The sequence below is a fragment of the Phascolarctos cinereus genome, unplaced genomic scaffold (genome assembly GCF_003287225.1).
Source record: "Phascolarctos cinereus isolate Bilbo 61053 unplaced genomic scaffold, phaCin_HiC Scaffold_9;HRSCAF=440, whole genome shotgun sequence".
Taxonomy (NCBI): Eukaryota; Metazoa; Chordata; class Mammalia; order Diprotodontia; family Phascolarctidae; genus Phascolarctos; species Phascolarctos cinereus.
In genome coordinates, this window is record NW_027556402.1 from 81,758,737 (window position 1) to 81,782,651 (window position 23,915).

Genomic DNA, 23,915 nt, shown 5'->3' on the forward strand with positions numbered 1-23,915 from the left:
GTCATGAATTCTTCTGTTCTTCATAGATCTGATAAGTAAATTATTCCTTGTTCTCCCACTTTACTTATGGTAACAGCCTTTATATCTAAGTCCTGAACTCATTTTGACTTATTTTGGTATATGGTATGAGATTTGGGTCTATGCCTAGTTTCTGCCATACTCTTTTCCAGTTTTCCCAGCAGCTTTTTTCAAAGAGTGGGTTCTTATCCCAGAAGCTGGGGTCTTTGGGTTTATGAAATAATAGATTACTATAGTCATTGACTACTGTGTCTTGCATATTTAGCCTGTTCCACTGATCCACCTCCCTATTTCTTAGCCAGTACCAAGCAGTTTTGATGACTGCTGCTTTATAATACAATTTAAGATCTGGAATTGCTAGGCTACCTTCCCCTGCATTTCTTTTCATTAGTTCCTTTGATATTCTGGACCTTTTGTTTTTCTAAATGAATCTTGTTATTATTTTTTCTAACTCTATAAAATAATTTTTTGGTAGTTTGATTGGTATGGCACTGAATAAGTAAATTAGCTTAGGTTGGATTGTCAGTTTTATTATATTAATTTGGCCTACTCATGAGCAACTGATGTTTTTCCAATTATTTAGATCTGATTTTATTAGTGTGAAAAGTGTTTTGTAATTGTGTTCATAGAGTTCCTGGATTTGTTTCGGTAGGTAGACTCCTAAATATTTTTATACTGTCTACAGTAAATGTAAATGGGATTTCTCTTTCTATCTCTTGCTGTTGGGCTTTGTTGGTAATATATAGAAATGCTGGTGATTTATGTGGGTTTATTTTATAGCCTGCAACTCTGCTAAAGTTGTTTATTATTTCAAGTAGTTTTTTACTTGATTCTCTAGGATTCTCTAAGTATATCATCATGTCATCTGCAAAGAGTGATAGCTTTATTCTTCTTTGTCTATTCTAATGCCTTCAATTTCTTTTTCTTCTGTTATTGCTAAAGCTAACATTTCCAGCACAATACTGAATAACAGTGGTGATAATGGACATCCTTGTTTCACTCCCAATCTTATTGGAAATGCTTCTAGTCTGTCCCCATTACATATAATGCTTGCTGAAGGTTTTAGATATATGCTATTTATTATTTTAAGGAAGACTCCATTTGTACCTATGCTTTCTAGTGTTTTTAATAGGAATGGGTGTTGTATTTTATCAAAAGCTTTTTCTGCATCTATTGAGATGATCATGTGGTTTCTGTTGGTTTTGGTGTTAATATGCTCAATTATGCTGATAGTTTTCCTAATATTGAACCAACCCTGCACAGGAATCTCTTGCTTTGCGCATTTTTGGATCTGGGTCACCGTTCTGGGTGGCAGTGCTGGGATGAGGAGGAACGATGGAATGGTGGAGCTTGGAGTGGCTGTGGAGAGGAACCCTTCCTCACAGTTACAGGATGGAAAGGAATACTTGTGGTCACAGGCCAGGAAAGGAGAAAACACCTCACCCCTTATCATACCACCTTGGAAGAACTGAAAATTTACAGGTCCCTACAAGTATCTCTGAAAACAGCTGTACAAACCTCCGAAGCTTGGGACAATACATTCTCCACATTGGAAGCAGACTCTTACCTTAAAAAAGAGTTTAAAACTCAAGTAATTGGCTGGGATCATGAGCAAGCAGCACAAAAAGACTCAGACCATAGAATCTTACTTTGGTGACAAAGAAGATCAAAATATACAACCAGAAGAAGATAACAAAAGTCAAAGCTCCTACATCCAAAGCCTCCAATAAAAATATGAATCAGTCCCTAGGCCTTGGAAGTGCTCAAAAGGGATTTTGAGAAGCAAGTAAGGGAAGTAGAGGAAAAACTGGGAAGAGAAATGAGAGTGATGCAAGAAAATCATGAAAAACAAGTCAACAGCTTGCTAAAGGAGACCCAAAAAAATACTGAAGAAAATAACACCTTAAAAAATAGCCTAACCCAAATGGCAAAAGAGGTCGAAAAAGCCAATGAGGAGAAAAATGCCCTAAAAAGAAAAATTGGCCAAATGGAAAAGGAGGTCAAAAAGATTACTGAAAAAATACTTCCTTAAAAATTAGGATAGAGCAATTAGAAGCTAGTGAGTTTATGAGATATCAAGACGCTGTAAAACAAATCCAAAAGAATGAAAAATTAGAAAACAATGTAATATATCTCACTGGAAAAACAACTGACCTGGAAAATAGATCCAGGAGACAGAATTTAAAAATTATTGGACTATCTGAAAGCCATGATCAAAAAAAGAGCCTAGACATCATCTTTCAAGAAATTATCAAGGAAAACTGCCCTCATATAGTAGAACCAGAGGGTAAAATAGAAATTGAAAGAATCCACACATCTCCTCCTGAAAGAGATCCCCAAAGGAAAACTCCTAGGAATATTATAGCCAAATTCCAGAGTTCCCACGTCAAGGAGAAAATATTACAAGCTGCCAGAAGGAAACAATTCAAGTACTGTGGAAACACAATCAGGCTAACACAAGATTTAGCAGCTTGTGCATTAAAGGAATGCAGGGCATGGAATATCATATTCCAGAGGGCAAGGAGATAGGATTACAAAAGAATCACCTACCCAGCAAAACTGAGTATAATCCCTCAGGGGAAAAAATGGTTATCTAGTGAAATAGAGGACTTTCAAGCATTCTTGATGAAAAGGCCAGAGCTGAATAGAAAATTTGACTTTCAAATACAGGACTCAAGTGGAGCATGAAGAGATAAACAGGAAACAGAAATCATAAGAGACTTATTAAAATTGAACTGTTTACATTCCTGCATGGAAAGATGATATCTGTAACTCATGAGAACTTTGTCAGTATTAGGGTATTTGAAGGGAAAAAAATTATATATACGTATAGATAGATAGATAGATAAATAGACAGATGGCACAGGGTGAGCTGAAGATTAAGGGGTCACATTTGGAGAATAAAATTAAGGGATGAGAGAGGATGATACTCAGAGAAGAAGAAAGGGAGAGGTAGAATGGGGTAAATTATCTTACAAAAAAAAACCAGAAAAGAAAAATCTCTCACAGTGGAGGGGAAACAGGGGAAGGTCAGAGGGAATGAGGGAATCTTATTCTCATAGGATTTGGCTTAAGGAAGGAATAACATACACATTCAACTGGATATGGAAATCTGTCTTACCCCACAGGAAAATAGGGGGAGAAGGGGACAAGAGAGGAGGGGGATGATAGAGAGGAGAGCAGATGGGGAAAGAGGGTAATCAGAAGTAAATACTTCTGAGGAGGGACAAAAGAAAGAATAGAATAAATGGGAGGGCAGGATAGGATTAAGGGAAACAGTTAGTTTTTCACAACATGCCTACTATAGAAGCGTTTTGCATAACTGCACATGTATAACCTATATTGAGTTGCTTGCCTTTTCAATGAGGGTGGGTGGGGAGGGAAGAAGGGAGAAAATTTGGAACTCAAAGTTTTAAAAAACACATGTTTTTTAAAAAATGTTTTCACATGCAACTGGGAAATAAGAAATACAGGAAATGGGGTACAGAAGTTTATCCTGCTCTACAGGAAAATAGAAGAGGAAGGGGATAAGAGAAGGGGGGGGGAGAGATAGAAGAGAATGCAGACTAGGAGAAGGGGTATTCAGAATGCATGCCATCTTGGGGTGGGGGGAGGGGTGAGATGTGGCAAAAATTTGGAACTAAAAAACTTGTGGAAGTGAATGTTGAAAACTAAAAATAAATAAATTTATATTAAAAAAATTAATTAAAAACTAAACAATCTAATCCTAAAGAATAAGTGGGTCAAAGAACAAATTATGGAAACAATCAACAATTCCGTTATAGAGAATGACAAAAATGATAAAACATACCAAAATTTATGGGATGTGGCCAAAGCAGTACTTAAGGAGAAATTTATTTTTGTTTTTCTAAATTCTTACATCAACAAAATGGGGTGGAGGGAAGAACAGATCAATGAAATGGGAATGGAATTTAAAAAAAAACTAGAAAAAGAACCAGTTAAAAATTACCAATTGGGTACCTAATTGAAAATCCTGAAAATTAAAGGTGAGAGTAATAAGACTGAATATTTTTTTAAAAAAATGAGCTAATAAATAAATCTAGGAGTTGGTTTTAAACTGGTTAAAAAAAAAAGCAAAGCATAAGATACATAAGTCATTGGTTAATTTGATTTAAAGGAAAGAAAACCAAAGTATGAAAACTGAAAACAGTGAAATCACTATCAATGAAGAAGAAATTAAAGCAATGATTAAGAAATATTTTGCCGATTATATGCTAATAAATCTGACATTATGAGTCAAATGGATGAATATTCACAAAAATATAAATTATCTAGATTAACAGATCAGGAAATAGAATGCTAAAGAACCCCATCTTTGGAAAAGAAATTGAAGAAGCCTTTAATGAGCTGCCTAGTTAAAAAATAACCCAGAACTAGATGGATTTATGACTGAATTCTGCCAAACAATTAAGAACAATTAATTTCAATACTATAAAAAGTATTTGGACAAATAGGTGAAGAAATCCTACCAAACTCCTTTTACCATACAATTATGGTGCTGATACTTAAACCAGGATGAGCTAAAACAGAGAAAAAAAATTGGGTACCAATTTCCCTAATGAATACTGATGCAAAAATTTTGAACAAAATAGTAGCAAGACAATTACAGTAATATATCACAAGGATTATACATCATGACCAGGTGTGATTTATACCAGGAATGCATAGTTGGCTCAATATTAGGAAAACTATTAATATAATTAACCATATCAATAACAAAACCAAAAGAAATCATATAATTATCTCAATAGATGCTCAAAAAACTTCTGAAAAATACAGCACCCATTGCTATTAAAATAACACTACAGCATAGGAACAAAGGGAGCATTCCTTCAAATGATAAGCTGCACCTATCTAAAACCATTATGAAGTATTATCTGTAACAGGGATAAGCTAGAAGCCTTCCCAATAAGATCAGAGGTGAAGCAAGGATGCCCATTATCACCACTATTATTAAATATCGTACTAGAAATGTTAGCTATAGCAATAAGAGGAAAAATAAATGAATGGAATTAGAATTGGCAATAAGGAAAAAAAACTATGACTCTTTGCAGATGATATGATGGTATATTTAAAGAACCCTACAGCATCAACTAAAAATTTACTTGAAGTAATTAACATTAGCAAAGTTGTAGGTTATAAGATAAGCCCATATAAAGCAACAATATTTCTTTATATGACCAACAGAGCCCAGTAGCAAAAGATAGACAGAGAAATTCCAGTTAAAATAACAGTAAACTACATAGAACTATTAGGAATCTACCTGCCAAGACAAACCCCAGAACTATATGAACACAATTACAAGACACTTTTGATGCAAATAAAGTCCGATCTAAACAACTGGAAAAATATCAATTAAGCCGAGGTAATATAATAAAAATGTCAATTCTACCTAAGCTAATCTACCTATTCAGTGCCATACCAATCAAACTATCAAAAATATTTTATAAAGCTAGAAAAAGCAAAAACAAAATTAATCTGGAAGAAAAAAGGTCAAGCATATAAAGGGAACTGATGGAAAAAAATACAAAAGAAGGTGGTCCAACAATGCCAATTATTAAACTAATTTAATTGAAGTAATCATCAAAACTACTTAGTACTAGCTAAGAAACGGAGTGGTGGATCAGTGGAATAGATTACTTATAGTAATTAACAGTACGTTGACAGTAGTCAATGACCGTAGTAACCTAGTGTCTGATAAACACTCTTAGGATAAGAACTCACTATTTGACAAAAACTGCTGGGAAAACTGGAAAACAATAGGACAAAAACTAGATATAGATCAGCATCTCAAAAAATGGGTACAAGAGTTAAACAGAAAGGGTAACACCATAAGCAAATTAGAAGAGCAAGGAATAGTCTGCCTGTCAGATCTATGAGGAAGAGAAGAATTAATGATCAATCAAGAGCTGGAGAGCATTACAAAATGTAAAATAGACAATTTTGATCATATTAAATTTAAAAAATAGTTTTCCACAAACAAAACCAATGCAACCAAGATTAGGAAAACAGAAAGCTGGGAAAAATTTTTACATGAAGCATCTGTAATAAAGGTCTCATTTATCAAATATATAGAGAACGGAGTCAAATTTATAAGAAAGAAGCCATTACCCAATTGAGAAAAGGATATGAACAGGCAGTTTTCACATGACCACATCAGAGTTATCTATAGGCATATGAAGAAGTGCTCTAAACCACTTTTGATTAGAGAAATGCAAAGCAAAATGACTCCTCACAGTACCTCAGGACCACATCACACCTATCAGATTGGCTAACATGACAAAACAAGAAAATGATAAATATTGAAGAGGATGTGGGAAAATTGGAACACTAATGCACTGTTGGTGGAGTTGTGAATTGACCCAACCATTCTGGAAAGCAATTTGCAACTATGCCCCAAGGCAACCTAACTGTGCATACCCTTTTCCCCAGCAATACCACTACTGGGAGTGTATCTCAAAGAAATCATAAAAAAGGGAAAAGGACTCACATGGGCAAAAATATTTATACTGGCTCTTTTTGTTGTGGAAAAATATTGGAAACTGAGGGAATGCCCACCAATTAGGGAATGGCTGAACAAGCTGTGGTATGTGAATGTAATGGAATTTTATTAAGCAATAAGAAATGATGAACAGGCAGATTTCGGAAAATCCTGTAAACACCTGTGTGAACTGATGCCAAGTGAAATGAACAGAACCAGAAAACACTGTACACAGTATAAGCAACATTGTGTGATGATCAACTATGAATGACTGAACTCTTCTCAGCAACAGAATGACCCAAAGCAAGTACAAAAGATTCAGAAAGAAGAATGTTATCCATATCCAGATAAAGAACTGATGACACTGAATGCAGATCAAAGCATATTTTTCACTTCATTCTTTCTCATGTTTGTTTTTTAAATGTTTCTTCTTTCACAACTGTGACTAATACGGAAATATTTTTACATGATATCTTATGTATGAACTATACCAAAATGCCTACCATTTTCAGAGGAGGAGAAAGAGAGAGAAAGGGGAAGGAAGGTAGGAAAGAAGGGAGAAAATTTAGATCTCAAAATCTTGTGAAAAATGAATGTTAAAATTTTCTTGACATACAACTGGGTAAAGATAAAATACTATAAAAACAGAAAAAATAGGACTTCCGCTTCTGGGAGCCAAGATGGCGGAGTGAAAAGGTAGTTGCTCTCACTCTCCCCTATCAATCTCTGAAAACCCAGAAAATATCACCCCAGAAAAAAACCCTGGAACAGTGGAACTACAAGAAAGATGGGGAGCAGCAGTGCAGCAGCCCAGCAAATGGGTCTCCAGTGCCTCAGCAAAAATAAGGGAGGCAGAACTACAAGGGGCCCCAGGATAAGTACCCTGCATTCATCTGAAAGGAGGTGAAGAAAACAACCTAAAGGCTTCCTAAAGCCCAGCCTTGCTGATTCCACCCAACACCAGGTGAGCTGTGAGCCCTGCAGCCTCCAATTGTGAAGAAATCCTGAAGCCCAGGTAGAACAGGCAAACACCAACACCTGGACCTCGAGTGCCTCAGTGAGGGGGGGGAACCGTGGAAACCAGCTCAGAAAACCACCAGGTGCCTGGCACTCTACCACAAAGGAATCTCCCAGTGCATTAGCAGAAAGAGGGAGACAACACTGCAGGGGGCCCCAGGCAGATAAAACCCTGCAGCACCCATCTAAAAGGAGCTGAAGAAAGCTAAAGGAAAGGAAAAGCAGGCAACCTAGAATTGCCTGAAAGTTCCAGCCTTGCTGATTCCAGCCCAACACAAGGTAAGCTGCCAGAAACCTACAGCCTCCAATTGCCAGCATAAGAGTCCCCAGCACACAAAGCCAGTGACCAAGACCTAGGCTACACAAGAACCCTCTGTTCCCCAGCAGGAGAGCTCAATCTCTTTAAAGGCCAGGGAATAAAGAAACACCATGAGTAAAAAGAAACGTACCATAGAATCATATTATGAGAAGAGTGAAGATCAAGACAGAAATTCTGAAGAGGACAACATTGTCAACAAACCCACATCTGCAACAACAAAAGGGAATATGAACTGGTCTGAAGCCCAAAAAGCCTTCTTAGAAGAGCTCAAGAAGGATTTTAATAGTCAAATGAGAGAGGTAGAAGAGTCCTTCAAAAATACAATTGGCCAATTGGAAAAAAAAATACACTGAAGAAAACAAGTCCCTAAAAAACACAATTGGCCAATTGAAGAAGGAAGTACAAAAACTAACAGAAGAAAACAATCTGTTAAAAACTAGAATTGGACAAATGGAAACTAATGTCTCTATGAGAGAGCAAGAATCAGTCAAACAGAAACAAAAAAATGATAAAATAGATGAAAAAGTAAAATATCTCACTGGTAAAACAACCAACCTGGAAAATCAATTCAGGAAAATCATGATGAAAAAAAAAGCCTGGACAGTGTCTTTCAGGAAATCATAAAGGAAAACTGCCCTGAAGTCCTAGAACCAGAAGGAAAATAACCATAGAAAGAATCCAGATCACCACCTGAAAGAGATCCCAAATTGACAACCAAGGAATATAACAGCAAAATTCCAAAAATACCAGATGAAAGAAAAGGTGCTGCAAGCAGCCAGAAAGAAACAACTTAAATATCATGGAACCACAGTCAGGATTACACAAGATCTTGCAGCTTCTACATTAAAAGACAGGGCATGGAACATGATATTCCCTAAGGCAAAGGAGCTTGGAATGCAGCCAAGGATCAATTACCCAGCAAAAATGAGCATCATTTTTCAAGGGAGGAGATGGATATTCAACGAAATAGGAGACTTCCAAACTTTCCTGATAAAAAGACCAGAGCTCAACAAAAAATTTGATCTTCAAGTACAGGACTCAAGAAGGACATAAAAAGGTAAATGGGACAGAAAGATACAATATGTTGTTAAGGGGGGGGCTGTTTAAACCCCTACAAGGGAATATGACACTTGCAACCCTTGAGAACTGTATTGTTATTACACCATGTTAAAGGAGTATACATAAAGAGGGTGGATATTAGTTGACTTTGATGTAATGATAAAAAAAAATCTAATCAAATGGTTTAAATGGATCCAAATAAGTGGATCAATCTGATCTTAGAAAATGTACTGAGAAAGGAGGAGGCAGACAAGGGTAAATTACATTACAGGAAAAGACACAAAATCCTATTACAGCAGAGGGAAAGAAGGGGGGGGGAGCATTGTTTGAACCTTACTCTCATCAGATTTGGCTCAAGAAGGGCATAACATAATCAGTTAGGTATAGAAATCTAACTTGCCCTATAGGCAGTAGGAGGGAAAAGGGGAAAGAAAAGGGAGGGGGGAAAGAAGGGAGGGAAGAAGCAGTAAGAGTAAAGGGGAAGAAAAGGGAAAGGGATAATAAAAGGGGGAGGGACTGAAGGAGGCAGTGGTCAAAAGCAAAACACTAGTGAAGGGGGAAAGGAAAAAGGAGAAAGAAAAGCATAAATGGGGGAAAAGGATGGAGAAAAAGACACAGATAGTAATCATAACTGTGAATGTGAATGGGATGAACTCTCCCATAAAACGGAAACGGATTGCAGAATGGATTAAAAACCATAATCCTACAATATGTTGTTTACAGGAAACACATTTGAAAAAGAGTGACACATACAGGGTAAAGGTAAAAGGCTGGAGCAGAATATATTATGCTCAGCTGAAGTAAAAAAAGCAGCGGTAGCAATCCTGATCTCAGATAAAGCAAAAGCAAAAATAGATCTAATCAAAAGAGATAAGGAAGGAAACTACATCCTGCTAAAAGGCACCATAGACAATGAAGTAATATCATTACTAAACATATATGCACCAAATGGTATAGCATCCAAATTCTTAGAGGAGAAGTTCAGGGAGTTACAGGAAGAAATAGACAGCAAAACTATACTAGTGGGGGACCTGAACCTCCCCCTCTTCGCACTAGATAAGTCTAACCACAAAATAAACAAGAAAGAAGTTAAGGAGGTGAATAGAACATTAGAAAAGTTAGGTATGATAGACCTCTGGAGAAAACTGAATGGGGATAGAAAGGAATATACTTTTTTCTCGCAGTACATGGCACATACACAAAAATTGACCATGTACTAGGGCATAAAAACCTCACAATCCAATGCAGAAAGGCAGAAATATTAAATGCATCCTTTTCAGATCATGATGCAATAAAAATTATATGTAATAAAGGGCCATGGAAAGATAGACTAAAAAATAATTGGAAACTAAATATCTAATCCTAAAAATCATTGGTCAAACAACAAATCATAGAAACAATCAATAATTTCATTCAAGAGAATGACAATAATGAGACAACATACCAAAACTATGGGATGCAGAAAAGCAGTTCTTAGGGGAAGTTTTATATCTAAATGCTTACATAAATAAAATAGAAAAAGAGGAGATTAATGAATTGGGCATACAACTAAAAAAACTAGAAAAAGAACAACTTAAAAATCCTCAACTAAACACTAAATTAGAAATATTGGAAAAAATTAATAAATTGAAATTAAAAAACTATTGAACTAATAAATAAAAGTAAGAGCTGGTTTTATGAAAAAACTAATAAAATAGATAAAACTTTGGTTAATCTAATTAAACAAAAGAAAGAAGAAAACCAAATTACTAGTATCAAGAATGAAAAGGGCGAAGCTACCACCAAGAAGAGGAAATTAAAACAATAATTAGGAATTATTTTGCCCAACTATATGCCAACAAATTTGACAATCTTAGTGAAATGGATACATATTTACAAAAATATAAATTGCCCAGATTAACTGAAGAGGAAGTAAAATACTTAAATAACCCCATATAGGAAAAAGAAATTGAACAAGCCATTGATGAACTCCCTAGGAAAAAATCTCCAGGGCCAGATGGATTTACATGCAAATTCTATCAAACATTTAAAGAACAATTAATTCCAAACTATATAGACATTTGGGAAAATAGGTGAAGAAGGAGTCTTACCAAATTCTTTTTATGATACAAATATGGTGTTGATACCTAAACCAGAAGAGTCAAAATAGAGAAAGAAAATTATAGACCAATTTCTCTAATGAATATAGATGCAAAAATTTTAAACAAAATACTAGCAAATAGATTGCAGCAACTTATCACAAGAATAATACACTATGACCAGGTAGGATTTATACCAGGAATGCAGGGTTGGTTCAATATTAGGAAAACTATCAGCATAATTGAGCATATCAACACCAAAACCAACAGAAACCACATGATCATCTCAATAGATGCAGAAAAAGCTTTTGATAAAATACAACACCCATTCCTATTAAAAACACTAGAAAGCATAGGTATAAATGGAGTCTTCCTTAAAATAATAAATAGCACATATCTAAAACCTTCAGCAAGCATTATATGTAATGGGACAGGCTAGAAGCATTTCCAATAAGATGGGGTGAAACAAGGATGTCCATTATCACCACTGTTATTCAATATTGTACTGGAAATGTTAGCTTTAGCAATAAGAGAAGAAAAAGAAATTGAAGGCATTAGAATAGGCAAAAAGAAACAAAGCTATCACTCTTTGCAGATGACATGATGATATACTTAGAGAATCAAGTAAAAAACTACTTGAAATAATAAACAACTTTAGCAAAGTTGCAGGCTATAAAATAAACCCACATAAATCATCAGCATTTCTATATATTACCAACAAAGCCCAACAGCAAGAGATAGAAAGAGAAATCCCATTTAAACTTACTGTAGACATTATAAAATATTTAGGAGTCTACCTACCGAAACAAACCCAGGAACTCTATGAACACAATTACAAAACACTTTTCACACAAATAAAATCAGATCTAAATAATTGGAAAAACATCAGTTGCTCATGGTAGGCCAAGCTAATATAATAAAATGACAATCCTACCTAAGCTAATTTACTTATTCAGTGCCATACCAATCAAACTACCAAAAAATTATTTTATAGAGTTAGAAAAAATAATAACAAGATTCATTTGGAAAAACAAAAGGTCCAGAATATCAAAGGAACTAATGAAAAGAAATGCAGGGGAAGGTGGCCTAGCAATTCCAGATCTTAAATTGTATTATAAAGCAGCAATCATCAAAACTGCTTGGTACTGGCTAAGAAATAGGGAGGTGGATCAGTGGAATAGGTTAAATATGCAAGACACAGTAGTCAATGACTATAGTAATCTATTATTTGATAAACCCAAAGACCCCAGCTTCTGGGATAAGAACCCACTCTTTGAAAAAAACTGCTGGGAAAACTGGAAAAGAGTATGGCAGAAACTAGGCATAGACCCAAATCTCACACCATATACCAAAATAAAGTCAAAATGGGTTCAGGACTTAGATATAAAGGCTGATACCATAAGTAAACTGGGAGAACAAGGAATATTTACCTATCAGATCTATGGAGAACAGAAGAATTCATGACCAAACAGGAGATAGAGAACATTATGAAAAGCAAAATGGATAATTTTGATTACATTAAATTGAAAAGTTTTTGCACAAACAAAGCCAATGCAACTAAGATTAGAAGGAAGGTAGAAAATTGGGAAAGAATTTTCACAACCAGTCTCTCTGATAAAGGCCTCATTTCTAAAATATATAGAGAATTAAGACAAATTTATAAGAACACAAGCCATTTCCCAATTGATAAATGGTCAAAGGATATGACAGGCAGTTCTCAGATGAAGAAATTAAAGCCATCTACAATCATATGAAAAAAATGCTCTAAATCGTTATTGATTAGAGAAATGCAAATCAAAACAACTCTGAGGTACCACATCACACCTATCAGATTGGCCAACATGACAAAACAGGAAAATGATAAATGTTGGAGAAGATGTGGGAAAAGTGAAACACTAATACATTGTTGGTGGAGTTCTGAAATGATCCAACCACTTTGGAGAACAATTTGGAACTATGCCCAAAGGGCTACAAAAACGTGCATATCCTTTTATCTAGTAATATCACTATAAATGGAAAAAATACCTATATGTACAAAAATATTTATAGCAGCTCTTTTTTGCGGTGGCAAAGAATTGGAAATTGAGAGGATGCCCATCAACTGGGGAATGGCTAAGCAAGTTGTGGTATATGAATGTAATGGAATACTATTGTGCTATAAGAAATGATGAACAGGCTGATTTCAGATAAAACCTGGAAAGACGTATATGGTCTGATGCTGAGTGAAGTGAGCAGAACCAAGAGGACTTTGTACACAATAACAGCCATGTTATGCAATGACTAATATTGTTAAACTGAACCCTTCCCAGCATTACAAGGATCTAAGACATCTCCAGAGGCCTCAGGATGGAAAATGCTGTCCACATCCAAAGAAAGAACTATGGAAGTCGAATCGCTATCACTTATTTTTACCTTCTGTTGAGTTTTGTTTCATCTTTCTGATGGTTCCTTCTATTGGTTTTAATTTTTACTTACAACTTCACTAATGTGAAAATATGTTTAATAGGAATGTAAATGTAAAGCCTATATCAGATTGTGCACTGTCTTGGGCAGGGTGGGGAAGAGGAAGGGGGAGAAAAATTTTCAACTCAAAAGCATATGGAAGTGATTGTTGATAAATCAAAATAAATTTATAAAATTTTTTAAAAAAAGAAAAAAATAGTATACATATAAACCAGAGGTATTGGTTCTACCTCTACTATGAGACTGAGATTATCTGACCCAGTAAATACTACTAATATAAGTTGTTTTAGGCAGAATAATGGAAGGCCATCTTTGTTTTCTGCTTTAATAGGATGCTAATTCAGTGTCTCAAAGTGGAAAGCAGGTGACTCTCTTTAGATGGTGCTATATCTGAGGATATGTAAGAGAAAGAGAAATTTATTCTTAATCCTTATTAACATCTTTACTTTATACTGTTCATTAACTATTTATTGAGAATTAAGTATCAATAGATGAAGCTACAGTCCGCAACCTGAAAGGAACACACAAGTGGCTTTTGTTCTCTCCATCCCTCTAATCACATCTTTGTAGTCAAAGAACAATGACAAAAAGAGCTTGGTAAAAATGCTTTCTCAAATATGATATAGATGCAATTAGAACAGCAATATAGTAACATACTTTTCTTTAAGAAAATACTAGCTGTTATTATGATTGTTGTTCATGATCACTCGCTGAATATCAACAATTTTAGTCAAAGCTATCATGTAGGAATCTCCATTGATCTTAAGATGGCTGGAAATTATGGCTAAGCCAGAATGTGGTCCAATCATTTCCCACGTATGGATAGTGTCTGAGAATCAATGAATTCACATAGTTCCAAACCCACAGTTCAGGATCTAAGCCAAGCAATTTGTTCAGTTGTGTTATTGGATCATTAAGGACACCTGGAAGTACCATAAGCACAATAAAATATAATTGGGCTTGCTTTTGTGTTTTTCTCCATGGAGGGAGGCCAGGTAAGTATAGCAGAAGATAGTTTCCTCTTGTCCACTACAGAATTGTTATATTTTCCATATTTTTCCTCTTTGGGGGAAATTCATTGATTCTGGATTAATGAAATACAGTTCAACCTTGGAGAGCAATTGAGGATGTTTTGTTTTGATAACTTGATACAGTGAAATCCTAGAATCACAGCATAAAATCACTCCAGTGGAGGGAGAAAAAAAATCACTGTTATGAAAGTTGGACCTCTCAGCCTCAGAGAACTATGAGTTTATGGGACCACTAACATCCAGAGCAGAGAGAAGCATAGGAAAAATGCCAGTATCAGAAAGCCTAGCTATAATCTTCCTTTATATGATTTAATTTTTTGAATTAAAAAAAACGTTTTATAGTGACATCACCAATATTCCATGTTATGGAAATTAATGTAAACATATTACTGAAATACCAAAAGTGGCACAAGGAGTAGTCAGGCAACCATGTGACCTTACTGATATTCAAAATTGGATTCACTATCCCACTCACCCTAATGTCTTTTCCAAAACTTTTCATTCTTTCCAAAGCCTCCCATGGCCTCCCCTGAATTCTCAGCAGAGAACACTGCCTAACATTTCACTGAAAAAAAAAAAAACTGAAACCATTTCCAGAGAGACCCTCTTCTCTCTTCCTCCTTGGCCCATATCATTCAAGTGTCTTCCTTCACTATCTCCTCCTTCACCTGTTTCACACAAAGAGGCAGCTCTTCTTACCAAGGTAAACTCCTCCACATGTACAAGTAATCCCACTCCTTCCCATCCTTTTCAGCAGTTTGCCCCTTGTATAATCCTTACTTTTACTAATCAATTGCTCCTTGTATAATGGTAGTTTCCCTACAACCTATCATCCAATCTCTCTCCTCTCTTTTTATGGCTAAACTCCTTGAAAATGCACCTCAATTTTTTTTTTATTCTCTCCCTAATTCTAGATAGTCTGGCTTCTGATCTCATCGTTCCACGAAAACTATTCTCTCCAAAGTTAATAATAATCTCTTACTAGGTAAATCTAATGGCCTTTCCTCGATTCTCATCCTTGTTCACCTCTCTGTGTCCTTTCAAACTACCAATCACTCTCTTCTTGTCATTCTCTTCTATCTAGGTTCCGTGACACTATTCTCTGTTTATTCTGCTCTTACCTAGTATGCTGCTTCTTATCATTCTTTTTGGCTAGATCCTTGTCCAGGTCATGAACCACTAACTGAGCATGTCCAAAAAAGCTCTTTCCTAAGCCCTCTTCTTTTATGTTATTTATCTTTATGATCTCATCAGCATCCATGGACTTGGTTATGATCTGTATGCAGATCATGTCCAGATCTACTTATCCTGTCTAACTTCTCTCCTGACCTCCGGTTTTTAATCTCCAACTGCCTGTTGGATATCTTAAAATGGAAGTCCCATAGACACCTTAAACTCAACGTGTTCAAAATAGAATTATTTCCCCCTTCCCCCAATTGTCTCCCTCTCCCTAATTTTTCTTTTACTGCTGGCACTATAATTCATTTATTTATTTAATTTCAGTTTTCAGTATTTACTTCCACAAGATTTTTGAGTTCCAAATTTTCAGCCCTTCCCCCACCCCAAGATGGCATGCATTCTGAATATCCTTTCCCCTAGTGTGTCTTCTCTTCTATTTCTTCCCTCCTTCATTTATCCCCTTCCCCTTCTATTTTCCTGTAGGACAGGACAGATTTCTGTACCCCATTTCCTGTATTTCTTATTTCCCAGTAGCATTTGAAAACTTCTCTTTAAACATATGTTTTTAAAACTTTAGGTTTCAAATCTCCCTTCCTCCCTCCCCACCCACCCTCATTGAAAAGGCAAGCAACTCAATATAGATTATACATGTGCAGTTATGCAAAACACTTCCATAGTAGAAATGTTGTGAAAAACTAACTCTGTTTCCCTTAATCCTATCCTGCCCTCCCATTTATTCTATTCTTTCTTTTGACTCTGTCCCTCTTCAGAAGTAGTTGCTTCTGATTACCCCCTTTCCCAATCTTCCCTCCTCTCTATCATACCCCTGTTCTCTTGTCGCCTTCTCCCCCTATTTTTCCATAGGGTAAGAAAGATTTCCTTACTCAATTGAATGTGTATGTTATTCCTTCCTTAAGCCAAATCCTATGAGAATAAGGTTCATTCATTCCCTCTCACCATCCCCATTTCCCCTCCACTGTAAGAGCCTTTTCTTTTCTGTTTTGGTTTTTTTTTTGTAAGATAATTTATCCCATTCTACCTCTCCCTTTCTTCTTCTCCAAATATAATCCTCTCTCATCCCTTAATTTTATTCTCTGGATATGACCACTTAGTCTTCAACTCACCCTGTGCCCTCTATCGATTGATCTATCTAGCTAGCTAGCTAGCTAGCTAGCTAGCTAGCTATCTATCTAATTTTTTTCCTCTAACTACCCTAATACTGAAAAAGGTCTCATGAGTTATAAAATCATCTTTCCATGCAGGAATGTAAACAGTTCAACCTGAATAAGTCTCTTATGATTTCTCTTTCCTGTTTACCTCTTCATGTTCCACTTGAGTCTTGTATTTGAAAGTCAAATTTTATATTCAGCTCTGGTCTTTTCATCAAGAATGCTTGAAAGTCCTCTATTTCACTGGATGACCATTTTTTCCCCCTCAGTTTTGCTGGGTACGTGATTCTTGGTTGTAATCCTATGTCCTTTGCCCTCCAGAATATTATATTCCATGCCCTCTGGTCCTTTAATGTAGAAATTGCTAAATCTTGTGTTATCCTGATTGTGGCTTCTTTCAAGTCCCAGCTACATTCTCACCTTCTACAAGAAGTCTTTCCCAATCCCCCTTCTTTATTTTAATTATCTTAACTCCTTTCTATTAATTATCTTTAATTTTTCCTGCATATATGTTGTCTGTAACTATTTGTATGTTGTCTCATCCTTGAGATTATGAGCTCCTTGATAGAAGGAACTATTGTTTTTGCTTTTTATTTTACTTTGCTTATATCCCTTGTGTTTAGTATGTTGTTTGGCATATAGTAGGCTCTTATTAGATTTTTACCTGATTGGTTGATTACTTAAGAAGTTATAGATAATATGCTTTGTCGCTGCTTGCAACTTATAGCAAAACCTTGAGTTCCTTATACAAGGAAGCTAGGTGGTTCAGTGGATAGGGCACTAGGCTTAGAATCAGGAAGATTCATTTGGCCTCATACACTTACTAGCTGTGTGACCCTAGGCAAGTCACTTAACCCTGTTTGCCTCAGTTTTTCATATGTAAAATGAAATGAAGAAGGAAATGGCAAATTACTCTAGTATCTTTGCCAAGAAAACCCCAAAATGGAGTCAGGAAGATTCAGATGAGACTGAAATGCTCCCAAAACGAAACAAGAATAATTCCTTATGCTTTCTTGGCTTTCATGTTCAATACAGTGCTATTTTAATCAATATGGGTGGGGCCACCCCTAGCAGAATTTGTGAAAGTCAAAGGACAGATCATTCATTATGAGTTTTCTTTCCTCCAAACTGTCAGTTTTCACACTAGTTAATCTTGTCCCAGATGAACATCAAGTCCTGCCCAGAAGGAGAAGAGGGAGGAAAAGTACTCTACGCAGATTGTGCAAAGAAGAATGGGAACTTTACTGAGAAGTGCAAAACTTCTGAAACCAAATGGCAAATGAGAGTCATTACTATTAATCAATGAATATTTACTAGTTACCTCCTATACGCCAGTCACTGTGAAATGACTATGACAAGGAAACAAACCAAAAAAAAGTAGCAGAAACACCCCCTGCCGTAGGAGACATACCTTTTGCATAGGAGAGCATGGAGTCTAAATGTGGAGATAAAGCACATATAGAGAGTGAGAGATTAATCTTTCATAAATAGAGGGCATAAGAGAGGTTGTTTTGCAATGTGGATGGAGTTGGTCCAGACAGAAAGAGGTGGGATCAAGTTCCTTCTGACAATATTAGCTGTATGACTGACAAAGTCACTTAACATCTCAGTGCTCTAGGCAACTCTCTATAAGTTGCAGAGAGGTCCTGAATTATACTGTAGTGGCAATTTCCTCACCTAGAAGTTCCTTATCCAATAAATTCACAGGTTCAGAACCTATGCCAAAGCATAAATATATATTTTTTTACATTAGAAGACAACAGAGAGTAGAATAAATCACAAATGTTTCCAATGTGGAGTATCATAGTGGAAATATGCTGTTTTTACCTCCTGTTTTTCTATCCAGTTATTTCAATTTATGCATAATTTTAACCATATCTCTTATGCACACTTTTGAGTGATTCTGTTATGCAATAGTAGTTCTTGGTTCTATATGGATAACAAAAATATAAAATCAAAATAATGAAAAACAAATGCAATTTCAAATGATATTTCTCTAAGTTCTACTTCCTTATACATATAGAAATCTGCAATTTTTATAAACTATTTTCTTATATGGTCCATAGGATTTCTGACAATGATTAGAAGATCAAAGTACAAATTTATACTTCATTCTGCAAAGGGTGATGATGATGACTAGAAGGACAAAATTATAATGATGCATTTCTATCTACTTTTAAATTTAAATTTTCAGTTTCAAATTCTCTCCCTTCCTCTATAATCTTCTCCATCCCTTGAAAGGAAAAGAAATATGATACCCATTCTATATATGAAGTCATGCAAAATATTTCCACAGTAGCCATGTTCAGGGGGAAAAAAAAAGAATAATAAATGAAGGAAAAAAGAACATGCTTTAGTCTGCATTCTAAGTCCATCAGTTGTCTATCTGGAGGTAGATGGCATTTTTCATCATGAGCCCTTTGGAATTCTGGTGGATAATTGCATTGATCAGAGTTACGAAGTCTTTTACAGTAGTTTATCTTTACACCATTGCTATTATTGTGCAGATTGATCAGTTCACGGTTCTGCTTACTTCATTTTGCATCAGTTCATGTAAGTCTTCTAAGTTTTTTTAAACTATTCCCTTCATCATTTCTTATAGAACAATAGCATGACACCATCTTCCTATACCATAACTTGTTCAACCATTCCCCAATTGATGAGTATATCCTCAATTTCCAACTTCTTGCAACCACAAAAGGTGCTGCTATAAGTATTTTCATACATTTAGGTTCTTTTCCTTTTTCTTTGATTTCCTTCAGGTATAGACCTAGTAGTGGCACTGATGAGTTAAAAGGGATGAACAGATTTTTAGTTTAGTTTTTTTATTAGTTCAAATTTATATGGTAGTTTAAGGTTTGCAAAGAGCCTTAAATATATTATTTCATTTGATTCACATTTGATCCTAAAATAAAGAATTTTGTCTAGATGATAAACTTTAAGTTCTCTTCAAGCATTCAATTGCCTTGCTCCTGGAAGGCCACTCTTCACTAATAATCTCCTTTCTCTCTTGTATCTGGCCATCAAGTCACCTAACCTTGCCTCCACCATTTCCTCCCCTTATCATATCTATTAATTCACTTTCAGTTGTGGGGATATAAAGGCCAGGAGTTTTTAGTTAGTGGTAATAACTATCCCTGGCATTATTACTCAAGCGAGTGCAATTCTCAAGCGAGTGCAATTCTCAATGCCATTTATTTGTGTTGTTGCTTAATTCAAGAGTTCTTTGCTAGTCAAATCTGTGTCTCTAAAAGTAATAGATTGATGTGACATTTCAATGTACTACCAATATTGCTTCTATCTTGAGCACAGAAATGACAATTATTGAGCAGATTGCAAATATTAACAACAAAAAAGAAAAAGAAAACAAACAGACTGAGACAGGAAGCATAAAACAATCAGAAGCTTTCAGTAAAAAATGTTCCTGCCACAGGCGCTTTATAGCATCTATATAGAAGTTCTTATGTAGCTGAGAAAACATTGTTTAAAGAGAAAGGCCCATTCACTTTGATGCTTTTAAATACAACAAATTCTTCATCAGAGGTGTCATTTGCTTACAGAGTTCCAGGGAGGGGGGGGAAAAAAGCAAAAGTTTCTCTTTCTTAAATAGCCAAAGATAAATTATCAGGGCTTTAACAAGCTGAAGATAGAGTACATAAAAATCTATATCTAAAATCAGTCTCAGAGTGAGATTCTTGTAGCTAATAAATTCAAATGCTACCAGAGACCCTCTGCTCCTCAAGGCCTACCATATTGGCTCCCAGACTTAGCACAGAGTAGAACTTAAGTGCCTGAACTCAAGGCATTAGCCAGCCTTGGCCTCTCCCAGTAACTGAGATAACAGGTATGGTTTACTATGCCTGGCAGTTACTCCAATATTAAGGCAACCTAAGTAAGCAAGCCATTATTTTCAAAGCCTTAATGTTTCAATTTCATCTACTCACTTTCTAAGACAGTCCAGTACTGGTAAGTCCTCTGAAAAGCTGCTCTAGAAATGACGAGTAGCATTTTGGATGAGCTAGAAACACAATTCAGCATTCTGAAAATAGCTGGACTTTTTTTAAACATGATTTTGTTCTATTTATTTTTCTATCTATTGTTAAATCTTTTTCCTGGTATCTGTTTAGTATCTGGTATCAGTTCATGGTTTCTGAGTACCATTGTCAAAGCTTCTTTAGTACAATAAATAATAATGTAAATTACAATGCAGCAACAAATAACCAGGAAAGATGGTATTAGATATCTGTGTTTAGTTCTAGTTTGCATTTAGAGGATGATAGACTCTTTAATTATTTTTATTTACTTGCCTTGATAGCATTTAAAATTCTAATATACCAGAAAGCTTTCTTACAAACCTAACTGGGAAACAGAAATGTGTTTCCTAAAATGAATCCAGTAGAAGAACATACAATACAATAAAAATACTACCAAAAAAATTAAATATAAAATTGTAATTGTTATTTATTATCTCTACACAAAACTATATTTGATACCCTAACCACTAGACTTAATTCTGATTCTTGGATTTTTGTTTGACAGTTTGGGGGGGAGGATGCTTCTTATACATAGCCCATTTCAGTTGTCAGTTGAATGAGATAAGACTGATCTCTACGGCTGATGTTTCCTTTTTTCTTACACTCACTCTTTTCCTCTAAAACCAAGACTTCTTAAAAAGAAAAAAAAACATCCATGCTTTCTGCTGTTTTTGTCTCTGTTATGTCTCTACTCTTAGAGGAAATTAAACACAATGACCTTGGAAGTCACTTTGGAAGAAGGGCATTCAGAATGCATTATTCCACTAATGAGTCCTGTTAGGTGGCTGAACCCTAGTTCCCTTTAGGAGGGGATTAAAGTTAATGACAGTTACTGCGTATGCCCACAGCACAGTGTCATTTGTATGCTGGCAACCAGAAGCAGAGAACTTCCAGAATGCTCTCATATTTCACAGAGAAGCTACTAGGAGGAGTAGAGAAGTTTTGAGGAATTGGTATTTATGAGATTAGGAGGACAACTATTACATCTCAGGTGCCATATTCTCCTTCCCTGAGTATTCTTCCTTATAGATATGACTTTTTGTATACTTTCTTAATATTTTCAAGATCATAAATTCTTCCTTCTTCATTGGATGTTTGGTTGATCTTTTTTCCCCTCTGTCCCCTGGGTTTAATTTTATGTGAACACCAGAAAATTCTGAGTCTTTAAAGCTGAATGGCACAGTGAGAAAGAGTAGAGATTTGGAGTTGAACCTGAATGCAACTCTGCTCTTCCACTTACTGCTTCTGTGACTTTTGACAAGTCACTTAACTTTTCTGTCTTTATCCATAGAATGAGAGCTCAAATTAGACAGTGTGAAAAATCACCTCCATTTCTTAATCTCTGAAGCTGTGAACTCCTCTGGTACCAACTTCCTCATCTGTAAAATGAGGTTCCTTTCAGGTCTAAAGCTATGAAAGTACCAAATGACTGAATGTGTTCACATTTCCTCAGATTGGGAACTCCCTCAATTTGTAGATCACAACCAGCCACACACTGGTAGATGCTATCCAGGAAAACAACAACAACAACAACAACAACATGTTTACAATGTGCTAAGCACTTTAATAATTGTAACAATTATTATCTCATTTGATCCTCACAACACCCCTGAGAGCCAGGTGTTATTATGATTCCCATTTTAAAGATGAGGAAACTGAGCCAAAGAGGGGTTAAAGTGACTTGCATTGGATCACATAGCCAGTTAGTGTCTAAGGGTAGATTTGAACTCAGGTCTTCCTGACTCCAGGCCAAGACACATTTTAAAGTTTAATTTAGGGTAAGATGGTGGAGTACGTCAGAAAATTCCAAGGTCTCCAGATTTCCCCCACAAATAAAACAAAATAGTGCATCAGGAAGAATGTAGAGAGGGTAAAAATAAATAAGACTTGGGGTAGAACTAATGGTCTTCCTAGGACAATCCAGAGATCAGAAGAAAAATCCCAGGACATAAGGTTTTGTCCCTGTGAAGAATAAATACCTCCTGGCTGGTTCTGCCGACATAGCAAGTTGTTGCTGGAGCTAGGGGAGTTGGGAGGTAGCCTCAGCCCCAGCCACAGAAATTTTTACCTCCCAGACAGTGTTTGGAGATAGGGATTTGAGAGGGGAATGTTGAGGGAATTTCCACTGATAAAGGATGCTAGGTCAAGCTGTGCTGCCAAGAAGTGGTCCTGGGCAAGGAGGAACCAGCAAACATTCCGGTGAGTGCAGAAGTGAGATAGGGACACCACTCGTTCTGAGAACTTACAAGAGGGCAGAGTTTTGCTTTTGGTGTTTTTTTTTTTTATTTCAGCCTCAGACCAGAGGGGAGAACTGAAGGAGGAACTGAGGCCAGAAGCACCATTCCCTATACCCCAGGACTAGAGATAAATACAAGAATAAACCTCTTCAAATTAAAAAAAAAATGAGCAACCATAAATAGCCACTATGGGAATAGAGAAGACCACTGTTCCTCTTCAGAGGAGGATACTGAAAAAAAAGCACCTCTCCTACCCCAAAGAGTAACATCAAATAGTCACCTGTTCCAAAAGAATTCATAAAAGAACTTTAAAAAGACTTCAAATCAAATCAAATGAGAGAGGTTGAGAAATAATTTTTAAAAATTAGGACAAATCAAGAAAAACAAGAATATTATGAAAAAACAGTCAGCCAACTAGAAAAGGAGATCCAGTATTTTAAGGAAGAAAATGACTCCTTGAACATTAGAATTGGGCAAGGGGAAGCCAGTGAAGTTATATGGGACCAATAACAAGAAATAACAAAACAAAATATAAAGAATGAAAAAATAGAAAAGAAAGTGAAACATCTCATAAGAAAACAATTGATCTGGAGAAAAGATCAAGAAGAGGAAACATAAGAATGCTCAGACTACCTGAACGCTGCAATCAAAACAAGAATCTTCACACAATAATACAAGGAATAATTAAATAAAACTGTCTATAAAATATTTGGGAGTCTACCTGCCAAGACAAACCTAAGAACTATGTGAACACAATGACAAAACACTTTTCACACAAATTAAGTAAGATCTAAATAATTGGAAAAATA

General features: G+C 35.8%; 1 protein-coding gene across 1 annotated transcript in view; it reads right to left on the reverse strand.

The window, feature by feature from the left end:
* The window catches only part of LOC144455438 (polypeptide N-acetylgalactosaminyltransferase-like 6), a 176,002-nt gene extending 160,224 nt beyond the window's left edge, over positions 1–15,778 (reverse strand). Inside the window, exon 1 of the mRNA XM_078148848.1 lies at positions 15,609–15,778. Coding sequence (XP_078004974.1) covers positions 15,609–15,778 — 170 coding nt within the window. The remainder of the gene's footprint in view (positions 1–15,608) is intronic.
* Between the last annotated feature and the right edge of the window lie 8,137 nt (positions 15,779–23,915).